This window comes from Falco biarmicus, chromosome 3 (genome assembly GCF_023638135.1).
Source record: "Falco biarmicus isolate bFalBia1 chromosome 3, bFalBia1.pri, whole genome shotgun sequence".
In the NCBI taxonomy this organism is placed as follows: domain Eukaryota; kingdom Metazoa; phylum Chordata; class Aves; order Falconiformes; family Falconidae; genus Falco; species Falco biarmicus.
Genome location: NC_079290.1, coordinates 113,107,591 through 113,120,452, shown reverse-complemented (window position 1 = coordinate 113,120,452; position 12,862 = coordinate 113,107,591). Strand labels below are relative to the sequence as shown.

Sequence of the window (12,862 nt, the reverse complement as noted above, 5' to 3'; positions counted from 1 at the left end):
AAAAAGGGGGGGGCAGTGAAAAGCAATGGGGGGGAAAAGGGGGGGGGGAGAGAAAGAAAAAAGGAAAAAAAAAAAAAAAAAAAAAAGCACGGGGAGCAAGCAGCAGCGGGGAGCGGGGTCCCGTCGGCGCCGGGCCAGGCACGACGGGCAGCCCCCCGCCCCCGGAAGGGCAGCAGCCCGGCGGGCCGCCCCCGCGGCCACGATCTCGGCCTTTGCGGCGCTGACTCACGGCGCCGCCGCACGACTCCGGCCTTTCGCGCCGCGCCGTGACTCACGCGCGCGCCCCCGCCGGGCCCGAGGGGCGGGGCGACGGCGGGGGGCGGCCGCGCCGCGTACAAAGCGCCGCCGCCGAGGTGCCCCCGCCGGCGGCGGGCCCGCGCGGGGCCGGCATGGAGGGAGCCGCGGCGTTGCTGGGCCGCTGCCCCGCCGGGCTGGGCGCCGCCGTCTGCGCCGCCGCCGCCGGGCTGCTGCTCTACCGCCTGGCGCGGAGGTAGGGGCCGGGCGGGCGGGTGCTGCGGGCCGGGGCGGCGCCCGCGCCGTTAGCGCAGGCCGTTACCGGCGGGCGACCGAAATCTGTTGGTCTTGGCGCGGCCGGCTCGTTCCCCTCGGCGGGGCGCGGGCGCTGGGGAGCTCCCCGAGCTGGCAGCGGCGGCCGGAGCCGGCGGGTGGGCGGCCGGCCGCGCTTCGCCGCGTCCCCGGGGCCTGTCCGGGCCTTTGTGGGCGGCAGCGACCCGCGGGGCCGGGGCCGTGCGCTGGAGCTGGAGCCGCGGGGCGCCGGGGCTGCACCCCTCGGCTCCCGGCGCCTTCGAGGCGGCGCAGGGCGGGCTTCGCCGCCGCGGGCCCCGGGCGGGGAGGGGTGCGGGCCGGGGCGATGCGGGGTGCGGGCCGGGGCGGCACCCGCGCCGTTAGTGCAGGCCGTTACCGGCGGCCGACCGAAATCTGTCGGTCTTTCCGCTCCTTAGCTGCAGGCGGCATTCCTGACCTTTAGAACAGACCGATGGAAAACAAAATTCGAGGAGTACCAGGAGAGAAATTAGGACACAGATTTCATAAAAGGAGTAAAGCTCAGTTGGACTGATTTTGATTTTGCATAGCTTGGGATGTACGTAGGAGTATACGGAATAAGACCAGAACAGACTTGAGCAGGCCGCTCAGCTATCGAGTGCTGCTGTCGGAGAAAAAGGTGCTCCCAAGGGCTCCACGTGTTTAGGTTTGCTTCAAGTTGGCACTCAGAAATGGAAGCATGTTTCTGCATCCGAGGCGAAGTACTTCCGGTTTGCTCTAAAGCATTTGCTCTTTATATAACCAGATAAATGATCAGCGGCATATTAGCCCATGTGTAAGACTTGGCATTTTTAGGGCAGCTAAGGAATACTGGTGGCCTAAAGCAATCCCCAGTGAAGCAGGCAGCAGTTCTTTGACCCAGTTGAGGCTAACATGTCTTGTGAGGGGAAGAGATTGGATTTGGTTCGCATTGAGTTCATCAGAAGGTCTCTAGAATGGAAATCGTTTCTTCCCAAGCCCTTGAAAACTGCTGGTGAGCTGTAAATATTTCCAGGAGGTGACCTCGGTAATTCTTTGAGGCTATGTATTTGTGTTTTCCAGTACTGTTCTGATATTACCTGATGTGTTACTTTGCCTTAGTTAAATGTATCTTCCAAAGTCATCAAGGAGGACGGCTTTATAACGGAGCGATCCACAGACATGCTGCTGCTTTTATCTTTGGTGTTAACGTTATGATACAGCTCTGCTTCGCTCCATTTTCAGCGTGAGTGCACTTATGCATCTAACATGATGCTTTTACCACCCCCTGTAGAAAGGGAAATAAAATAGATCAGAACAACTTAGCAGAAAGTAGTTCTGGAATCACTGTCAATATGTGGGGTTGCACTGCTGTAACTGTGCCAGCATCTAAGCCTGTGCTTTTTGTATCAGGGAGAAAAAAGATCTGATGCCTGAATATGCAGAGGAACTCCTTAAACCTTGTGAGTTTGGGCCAGATACAAAACCTCTTGACATGTTTTGTTGTCTTTTTTCAAGATCACGGCTTGGCTACTTCTTTGTTACGTGCTGTTGGAAGTTGGGTGGCTGAGTTTAAACCAGCAGCTGTAGCCACATTTCCGCCTTCTCCTGATGGTTAGCTACTGACATGTCAGTACCAACATAGAGCACCCCATGAGGGTCTCCTTCCTTGGGGATTCTCTGGGTCAGTGATGGCAGAGGTTGCTCCATCTACAAGTGAAGTCAAGATAAGCCATCGCTCGCTCTGGAAGAGGTTGGTGGGAACTCGGGAGCTGCTGTGCAGCTAGTTCATTTAGTTGAGAAGCCAGTCTTGGATACAGACATGGCAAAACGAGGCACCTTTTCTAGAGGGTCCTGTCCTGATGGCTGGTATTCTCTATTAGAAGTTGCAAAAGCTGCAGTTTCATAGAAGACAGCCTTTGAGGGGGACAGCACAGGAGGTGGTTATGCCTGGGTCCACGTCCCTACCCAGGTCTGCTGAGCATCTGTCGCTGTTAGGAGGGCACCAAGTCTGACTCTTGGGAAAGGATCGGCTGCATTACAGCCTATGATGCTGTACTAGAAATCTGGTCTTGTGGCTAAATCTTCAACGCTGTCTACAGCTGCTAATTCTGAGCAAATGCATCTATGATACAGTTTGCCTGCTGGAATCTAGATAGCTGTGATGTGTTTTTCTCACATTGGAAAGTGGGGTTAGTGTTGGGTCTGCACTGGCAGACCCCTTCACTGACAGGTGATGGACACGGGCACAACTGGGAATTACGGCAGCTCGGTGCGCTGCTGCCCAGGAGCTTCCTAACCGTAAGCTGAGGTCTGTATCAGGTTTGATGTGCTCCTCTTGACTGGGTCATCCTGGCCGTACTGTGCCATGGGCTTGGTCTGTAGCTTGGAGCATTGGCAGCTTGGTTATATCCAACTGCCATCAGATGGTGTTCTGATCAAAACTGATCTGTGCAAAAGAGCTCCCCTTCCTCGTGTTTCTTCCTTCAGATTTGCTGGCACAGACGTTTGTATAATGGCTTTGTAATCCACTTGCCAGAGTGGAGTGTTGCTTCAAATTCTTTCAATGGAGAACTGTTTGTTTGTTTGTTTTTCTTTTAATCCTTGGCAGAGGATGAGGGTAACCTAACTGCACGTCCACCTGTGGCCTCTCTTAAGAATGTGAAAAACCAAACATCTTCACCTTCTGACCTAGCAGCAAAGGAAGGGGGGGAATAGATGTAAATAAAAATATTTAGAAATCCAGTTTATTATTAGCAGGTAACTGATTTGACCTGCACTTACCAGGGAGACTGTTGTTTTGGCAATGAATTAAAAGTCTGGACTGAAGCGTGACCTTAAATGTATGTATAAATGGGGACTAGTGGAGAGTGTTGGGAGTTGGAAGGAATGCAAGTTCCCTCTTATGTTACATGAGAGACGCAAACTAGTTGCTCAACAGTGTTTGTCAATGGGTATACCTGCAGTCTGATTTTTGCTAGCAGAAGAGTCTGATAGTCTCTCACAAAGCAATATTTTCTCATGTCTGAGCAGTATCAGACATCTAGATGTCGATCTCGTAACTGAGTTACTCCAGATATGTGCCCCCCCAGCGTCTTAGACAAAAATCTTCTACCTGTAAACCAGTTTGTTTAAAAAAAAAAAAAAAAACAAAACAAAAAACTGGGATTTTTTTTAGCTTGTATGGGTGTGCAGGCTACATATTGAGTTGACACGGGAAGTCATCTGTTAATGGAATCTCTCTGTGTAGTAATTCATTCAGTCACTTCTTGTTGCTCGGGTTTTATTTTGCAGGGTGGTTCTTTGTCCAGTGAAGCTAGTTCAAGTTAATACAGTGTTAGATTATGAACTCCTTAAGGGATGATTTGTCTAGTGTTTTGCAAGGCATTCAGCACATGGTAAATGCTTAGTTTTGCGTTGTCTGTCTCATAACAGAATGTCTGACTTCAGAAGCAGTGTGTGCTCTAGCTTATTATGTTCAGCTGCTGCCTGAATTCAGTCACGGCGTATATAGTTCCAAAGTCATTAAATCTCTATTTGAGAGTACATTTCCAAATGCAGTACTTGTTTTTTGTTTTTAAAGTCCTGCCCAACTACTAGAAAATTAACACCCTACCTACACGTTCTTGCCTGAATTGACCTTTTGTGTTTTTTCTTCTCTTTTTTTTGCATCCAGCAGGTTGGGAACTTACGATTTTTTTTCTGCAACTGTTTCTATGGCAACAGATTATAAGTTCACAAAAGGAAGGATTATTGCTTTTAACCCAAGTAATCCAGGATTTAGCAATTTCTTTTACATATTTTTTGAGAATAAATGGCTGCTGTTTCAACCTTGCTAGCACTTCCTCAGCCTTGAGTGAGAAATGGAATCCTGTTTAGGAAAGATAGAAAAGTCTTGAGTATACGAAGGATTTGGTCTCTTGATGCTAGCAAGTTCTCAGATAAGAGTTTGGCACTGGTCCCTTTTTTGCTTTGTAGCATGCATGCTTTAATAATTGTTGGCCTGTGCTTTCCGTTTCTGTGCTGTCCTTGAAATTAGTGCTTCTACCTACTCTGTCATGTCACAGAAGTTAAGGTGGCAGGTAGAGACTGAAGTGTGGCCTGTCTTATTTCCATGGGTGCCAGAGGATGGTGCTACATTGGCATGAGGGTGGGATTGTAGCAATTTCTACGGTAGCAATAACCTACATCAGAGGGTGGAGTTCAGGTGGGGCTTGCTATCAAAAGTCCATGCTAAAGGTGCAGTAGAATTTATATCTTGGTGGTTAATGTGCTGAAGCCTATATGTTATATTTCCATAGCCTTTACACCTACGATAGTGAGATGAAACTAGTACCAACAGGCGTAGCTGTCCACCCTTCCTATGGCTGCTTTAACACACAGTTTGCTTGGCTTTTCAACGTTGGTAGCTTGTGGGTAATTTGGATGAGCAGCTTAGGTTTCTGTTTGGTTTACGAGTTTTCTTGGATTTTGGGGGCTGGGGTTTTTTTGCCTGTCAGCTTCAATAGTGGTATTTTTAGCTTGGATCACTTACTGTTTTGAGCCCCCTTGGCAATGAAGAAAGTTGAGCAGCCAGTATTCATTTTAAGAGGGGTGTGGGTTTATGCATCTATTTTGAGATAAGAATTTGTCACCCTAGTAGCTCCAGCCATTTTCTTTCAGCATCTGGCAGGGAATCCTTGGTGCACTCTGGCTTTTTAGGCTTCTTTTCTGGTGCTTTCAAGCTTATCCTTGTCATTAGTACTTAAACAGGATGCTCAAGCATCACTTGGGGGTTTCATATTTTATGAGCCAAGTTTCAAGACATGGTCTTGAAATAGTAGGGACTAAGTCTCAATTGTGGGCATCCAGCTATAAAGGTGATGGCTGAGAAAGAAGCCAGTTAGTTAAGGAGAGAACCACCTGCCCGTTCAGTTGGAGGGTGCCAGTCGACATTTCTGCAGCATTCAGGAGATGTTTTGCTACAGAGTATTGTAGCACCAGAGAACATTTCCTAGAGCAGGGAGAAGTTACTCTCAGCTGGTGAGCAATTCAGCTGCTGTTAATTGCTTTCCAGGCCCTCAGTGAGCCTCCCTGCTCAGTTGCTTTCACTGCTGTCCAGCGGGAGCCAGCTGACCCCTTGATGGTTAGGCAGAAAATGGGGCTGGTGGCAGCTGGATCCATCTGCCTGCATAGCTGCCATAGCCAGTCCCTGCCTGGGCTTTGCCTGAACAGCTGCCCTGCCTTGGAGCTGTGATTGGGCCTGGTTCTGATCAACCCAGACAGCTGGGCTGGGTTGCCTTGACCTGCGAGGAAGCTTCCTCTTGGGTATCGCACCAAGTTTCAAGACAAATATGGACCTTTGTCAGCACGCAGGCTCAGGGGTCCAGGCCACTGAAGTTCTTTGCTCAAACATCTGTCACAATCTGTTGTGATGTGGCCATGTCACAGCTGTCCTCTTGTAGTGACTTGTTTTAACAGGATTGTTTTAAAAAACAAGGGGCTCATAGATCCAGGTCTCTAGTCTTTATCTCATCAGTTCCAGTGCATAAAAACTGGGGAAGGCATGTGGATTCCTCAGTTCCATATGTATCTAAAACTGTGAAGAAACAGCTACTTCCAGTGCCTGAACTTTGGGATAATTTGATAGACCTTTGTCCTTGAAAAAATTTCTAACAAGCAGGGCACATAAAACTGTAACCATGTGCCTGCTTTCTGGGTTTCTGAGTACCACCATATGCAGTTCTTGTGGACTGTAACTTCCATCTCCCAAAATCCTGTGTATTAAGAAGGATTCTATGAATGCATTTTGTAGTAAGTAAGCAGCTACTGCACCCTTTGCATATAGTAACAATGCTGATTATGGACAGGGCTTGCATCCCCAGTACACCTCTGAAAAACAGTGAGGTTATTCATGAGGTTGTTTAATTAAAGTTCTGGCATGTCCATGGTGTTAGCACAAAGATAGGAGCATCAGGCAGAATTTATTTCTACTTTAACAGTCCATTTTTTCATTGCCAAAATGACTACTCTGAGTCGTATCCTTTAACATACTGAATGGGAAGACTGATTGTTATTCCAGCCTCTCCTGCATTTCCCTGTTTGAAAGCCGTCGCTTCCCTGTACGTCAGCTGAGTTCAGTGTTTATGCTTGACGCATTTCCTTTCCTAACAGGAAGAAGCCCACACATGTGACGGTGAACTGCTGGTTCTGCAATCAGGACACGGTAGTGCCGTATGGGAATCGCAACTGCTGGGATTGCCCCAACTGTGAGCAGTACAATGGGTTCCAAGAGGTACAGTGACAAATGGCTTGAAGGGTGGCTGGGGAGGCACGTGCCCTGTGGCAGAGTGGTTGCGGGAAAACCCTGCTCCTCATTTGAGATGGTGCAGGCCCAGTGCAGATGAATACCCAGTGTTTTGACAGCTGGCAGCGCTGTACTGCACACCTATGAACTTAGCAGCTGATCACTTGATCAAATTTGAGAAAGAATCCACTGTACTGGGGTGTGCTGACATAGAATGATAAAGACAAATTTTCCCCTCTTGCTTCAAAGGGCAAAAAGGGCCTTGACATTTTCACCAGTATCTTTTAAGAATTATTATTATTTAAAATATATGGAATAATTCTCTGGTTTTGTATTTTAGAACAGCTGAATTGCTCTATTTAGGGTATTAAATAAATAAAGCCTGTCTTAAGCCAGAATCCACCAGCACCAGCTGCTTGCAATAGGTGTACAGAGCAGTGGAGAGGTGGTTTGAAGAGTTTTTTCTTCTGGTTTGTTTTTTTTTTTTTTACTTACTACTTTTGTTACATAGGTGAATGCATGAAGTATAGCGCACCTGACAGAGCGTCGGGCATCTTGTTAGCAACCAGGGGGATACCTGGCTTTGATTTTACAATCTGATGTTTGCTTTCCCTCCTGCCACCCTTTTTGCTTCTTGTCAGAATGGAGACTACAACAAGCCCATCCCTGCTCAATACATGGAACACCTTAACCATGTTGTGTCGGGTGGTACAACTTTTTGTGATCCTACTAAACCACAGCAGTGGGTGAGCAGCCAAATTTTGCTTTGTAAGAAATGCAACAACCATCAAACCACAAAGATCAAACAGCTGGCTTCATTCTCACCAAGGGAGGAGGTAAGTGTTCCTTAGGGACTGGCCTCACAGGAAAATGTTTGTTAAGGCACTCCCCTGTGTGTATCTGCTATTCCTGCTCTGTTTAATCTGTCCTGCAGCCTAGTAAGCAGGGGAGATAGGAATTTTTCGGTGTGCTATGGAATGATGCTCCAGTAGTCTTTGCAAGCAGTATGTGGCACTGCAGTGCAGAGAAGATTGGTGATTAGTGTTGCAAACTTACCTGATCCTACTCCAAAGCCAGATTACCATGGCTTGTTCTAGATAGACAGTGGAAGTTGAAGCTTGAGCCCAAAACCTAACATGCATGTTGCCGAGGTCAGCTTACAACTCCAGTACTTACCACTGACCCAGCTGAACTTACAGGATCTGGTAGGCACAACAGCCCACTCGTCACCTGGAAGCCTTAATAGATTTTGTTTTTCCTGAGGCCTTGGCTGTGCTGCTCCACTTTTACTAGTGGAGCGGGAGAGGAATCCTGTGCAGCCACATCATCTCCGTGGTTAGGCATTTCTTCCTAGGAGGGCAAAGGGATTTTACAGTTATAGCAGCAGGATTTCCTGCTGAGCAGCCTCTTGGCCTTCCCATTACTTAGTATGCATGGAGGGTAGGATAGCAGGGTTTCTCCCTCACAGTTTTATGGATTGTCAAAGTTTCGTGCAGAGAATTCAGTGCTGCACTCCTTAACTTTCAACCATGGTCAAGCCTTGGGGTTGTATGATGGCACTGTAGTGGGATGCATTCACCTTCTGGACTGCCTAATCCAGTCTGCTTTGTGTAATTGTAATGAGTTTAATCAGGATGACTCCCAGAGAACAGGTTTAAATTTGGTCGTGCTTAATGGGAACATCTTCAGCTGATTCCCTTTCCTCAGCTTTATTTCTAGTCCCTGCCTCTTGCCAGACCTATCCCCTAGCTCAAGTAACACGAGCCTTTGGCCCTCTTTCAGGCATTCAGTGAACCGCAGTGTCTGTGCCAGCTAAGAAACACAGGACCGTGTTACCCAGTGTGGTTAGATGCGTGTGTCAGTGGCAGCGGTAGCCTCTCAGCATCGCTGGCCTGTCCAGTCGGGGTGAGCCTGCTGCTGCTGTTCTCGCCCATGTGATTCTGTCTCGGTTCCGGCAGATGGAGCTTATGAAAATACTGCAGCAAGCCCTTGGGCAGCTAAAATGCATCTTCTGCTTCCCTCTCCCAAAGAAGCTGCCGGCTTTCATCTGCATGCTTTTGGTGTAAGGATCTTGACAGAGGCTGGGAGTGGAGTTAGAAGAGCCCTAGAACCCTCTGTGATAAGTGATGGGTCCACTGTAGTGATGCTGAAAAACCTGCCTTGGGCCCTACTCACTGTTTTTATGAGTGCTGTTAATGATTTATGGAGCTCATCTCACCAGGGTCTTAAGACAATGACAGCCTTTGAGCCTGGGGCTGGAGTTTTGGAGGGAGGTTGTCTCTCTCCGGCACGGTGGTGTGAAGGGGCAACAGGTCTTTTGTGCCCTCTCATTTGAGGAGGGGAAGAGCAGTACTAGTTTTTAGTATCATCTTCTGTGTTGGGTTTGTAAGGTATCCACAAAGACAGCTAAATGAGGCCACAGAAATCGAACATCCTGAAACTGGGCCACAGCAGCTTTCTCCAAGAGCTGTTTTGTCTCTGCTAGGACATGGAGGCTGGGTCAGCTGTATGCAAAGCTGGTTGTATAGCCGGCCTCCAGGTTGGTCACTGTTCAGGCCTGGTTTCAGGGGGCTGTTCCTCTGGAGACTTGGAAGCACACCTTGCTTGCATGTCACTACCAAGTGTAACTGGTGAGGGACCTGCAGTTCTCACCTACATTTTACTCTCCTGTTCTCTCACCAGGGCAAATATGATGAGGAGATTGAGGTATACAAGCACCATCTGGAGCAGACCTACAAGCTGTGCCGTCCATGCCAGGCTGCTGTGGAGTATTACATAAAACATCAGAATCGGCAGCTCCGGGCGCTGCTGCTTAGCCACCATTTCAAATGCCGTGAAACAGACAAGTCCCCTACTCAGGTACACGGGGAAGGAGATGAGGGAAATTAAGGGGAAGTGCAGAGAATGAGGTACCTCTGCACCTGGGTTTGCTGCCAGGAAAGGAAGGCAGTGGCCGTCAGGCTCTCTTAACTCCAGCAGCTTGGGTGCACAGCAGAAGTTTAGAAGAGCACAGGACAGTTGCCGCAGATGCTCCTGACATTAGTTTGAGGTTTTCCTCTTACCTTCTGGCAGTAGTACCGAATGACACCAGCAAGTCCAATGTGATAATAATAACGGTGGCAGGAAAATAGTGGGAAAGGCAGAAAAGGGGAGGTACGGAAGCAAATTTATGGGTGCAGTGCAGGAACCTACTGAGTACATGGTGGGGCGGGAAAGAAGAATGATGGGAGGTGAATTATGACCCTCTTGCCTCACTGCCCTGCCTGTCCTTGGCTTCTGCTCATAGATCTGCTGTTGCTCTTTGCTACATCTACAGCATCCTGTGTGGTGTCAAGCCCAGTACAGAGACTAAGAAAGGACTTCATTAAAACTGTCCAGTAAACCATACAGTCTGGAAGTGTTTCATAAAGCACCGTTTCAAAACCTTACTACAGTTCATTCAGCTTCTGACAAGGTGTTTCTCCCTTCCTCTGCAGAATTTATGTTCGTCCTCCTCTTCTGCTTCCATAACCACACCAGCTCAGGTGATATTTCTGCGGTTCTTAGCCTTCCTCAGCTGTGCGTTCCTGGTTCTGATGGCCTTGTATGGGTCAAGCGACCCCTTCTCACTCAGCACAGCAGTCCCTGCTCCTCTCTCCTCTGGTCCAGCGTCCATTCGGAACAGGACTGGCACAAGCTCGCTTGCAGACTTGGAAAATGACACTTCTGTGACAGTGGCAAGCTGGCGGGAGCTGCTTCGCCTGCTCCCAGAACAGATGGTGGAGAACCTGAGTGCCGCATGGGCTTACGGGAAGAATCACCAGATGGCAGTTGCTGTCCTTGGGCTGTTCACCTGCTTGTTGGCCATGTTCTTAGCTGGACGGATCAGGTGGGTGTGCTCTTCTCTTCTGTTTCACTTAAAGGAAAATGTGTTATGTCAGAGGTCTTTTGCATTGTCTTGACTTGGTGAGCCAGGGGGTAAACATTTGTCAGAATAGCACATGCAGTACTAGGTAGCACAGTTCTCCTTGTAATTCTTTGGGTTGCCAGTCAGCTGGATGGAGACGGCAGAGCTTGCTTTGGATGTGTCCCTTGGTTCGTTCAGTTTAAGCTTGAATTACTGTGAATGACAAGCTTGCTGTGCAGCTCTGTAATCTGGTGGAAAATGGGACTGATCTATTCGGGCACTTGCCACAGCAGTGGGAAGGGTTGCAGATGATACAACTGTAGTAAGGGACATACACAACCTGCTCAGTGTGTGTACCCTCTCCACCTTCCATCTCCATGCCCAGGACCAAGGGGGTTCATTGGTGTTTAAACTCTTACCTTGTGTCACGTTTGGTTTCTTTTTGGTCTTGCAGGCTCCGGAGAATTGATGCGTTTGCTTCAGTCTTGTGGTTTGTAGTGATGAGCCTGCATTTAGCTGAGAGGTACCTGAAGACGGAAACAGCCAACTGGCTAGACACAGCCAAATTTGGCACCACATCCTTGTGCTGCTTGGTGGGCTTCACCGCAGCAGTGGCCACGCGGAAGTCAACGGGCCATCGGAGATACCGGCCCCGAAGGTCAGAGCCAGAGCAGTGACGCTGGGGGAAGGAGGAAAAAAAGCCTTGTGAACTCTTTGCGACTGGTGCTTCTCTTTCCTCTTTTTATTTCCCCTTCCTCTGTTTCTTTTTTTTTTCTTTATCAATTAGATAAGCAGTGAAGATATTGTCTTCCTTCTATACATAATTTTTTTTCCCCATCCTTCTTTCCCACTGTGCTAGCTGCTTGGAGCATTTCCACTGCTGGTGCTAGCCGTGGAAGCTATTCCTGCTGCCTCCATTCTCCCTTCCTCCTGAATCCTGCGTCAGCAATGCAAATATACAACTTTCCCAAAGCCTGTTCTTCCAGCAGCTGCTTCACAAACTGCTCCATAAATGCAGCCTCCTCCCCATTCTGCTTCTCCAGCCAAAGAGATTCTGGCTTCTCCTGTCCTTCTGGTTCTTCTCACTGCCTGTCCATCCTTAGCCAGGCACAGAGGAATCCCCTGCCTTGATCCACCATGGGGCCCAGGCCACCTTCAGTTTTCTAATGGTGCTGGTCATTTTAATTTCGAACTGATGGGAACTTGCCTCTGGATTCGAGTCCTCGTAACGTGTGCTGTAGTAACTCTGCATGGTGTACAGGCGTGCGAGGAGGGGACCGCATGTAGTGTGTAACCTGGTTCTTCTTGCCTTCCACTGTGTAGCATCACTTAACTGCATGTTCTCACTCTGCCATTCTCCTACGACTCCTATTTTAAATGGAGAGGCGTCCTTAAGTGCTTTGGACTGACCTTCATTAATTTATTTAAAAGGGTGCTTTAAAAGGTTATGTAGCTCAGGGTGTCTTGATTGAATATCTGAATGTATTCAGCTGTTTTAGGCTAAATTTTCAAATCTACCCGTGGCTGTTGCTTTCATGCAGGTTTTGAGTTTTTTACCCACCACCCCACCACCCCCCTGAGGAGCATGTGTATAAAACCCACAAATGGATAAAAATGTGTATGTTCCTCTACTCCTATAGCCTTAGAAAGAAAAGAAATACAGGGCTAATAGCCTCATGCTATGGTATATGGTCAGCTGTTTTTATACATCACTATTTATTCAGTCAATGTTTTCCTTATTGCTGATAGATACCTGTGCTAGATTAGGAGGATGTGCTGTAGGAAGGGGTGGGAGCCTCTGCTGTGGGACTGAATGGCAATAGAGGTGGATTTTTCCTGTTATTTGGAGGGGTTCTTTTTTTGATGTCTGGCATCGGTGCTAAAGCTGCTGAAGAGAAGGGTCTGGAAATTGTGACTTGGAGTTGAGTGCCTGGCGGTCCTCTGCTGAAAGCTGGGATGACTGGATGTTACTGTGTGAGGAGGAAGGAGCTTTCAGCTGCTTGGGCTTTTGTAGGATTAATTTCTTGGGGGCCCTTAGGATAAGCAGTCTGATTATCCTGCACTGTTTTTTGCAAGGCAGTCCACTGAACTTCTCATTTGAATTTGGGTCTTCCAAGAGGAAATAGCATTGTTACAGAAGGCCTGCTATTTTCTTCTGTTCAGAATAG

The 12,862-nt window shown here is 48.4% G+C and overlaps 1 protein-coding gene across 2 annotated transcripts in view; it reads left to right on the top strand.

Moving 5' to 3' along the window:
* Positions 1-113: 113 nt before the first annotated feature.
* Positions 114-12,862, top strand: part of TMEM201 (transmembrane protein 201) — a 29,240-nt gene continuing 16,491 nt past the window's right edge. The window contains exons 1-6 of one of the 2 annotated variants that reach the window (XM_056330559.1): positions 114-490; positions 6,676-6,796; positions 7,450-7,644; positions 9,491-9,667; positions 10,285-10,676; positions 11,149-11,352. In XM_056330559.1, the coding sequence (XP_056186534.1) occupies positions 390-490; positions 6,676-6,796; positions 7,450-7,644; positions 9,491-9,667; positions 10,285-10,676; positions 11,149-11,352 (1,190 nt within the window). In that variant the 5' untranslated portion in view covers positions 114-389. The remainder of the gene's footprint in view (positions 491-6,675; positions 6,797-7,449; positions 7,645-9,490; positions 9,668-10,284; positions 10,677-11,148; positions 11,353-12,862) is intronic. The other variant, XM_056330560.1, reaches the window with a different exon arrangement.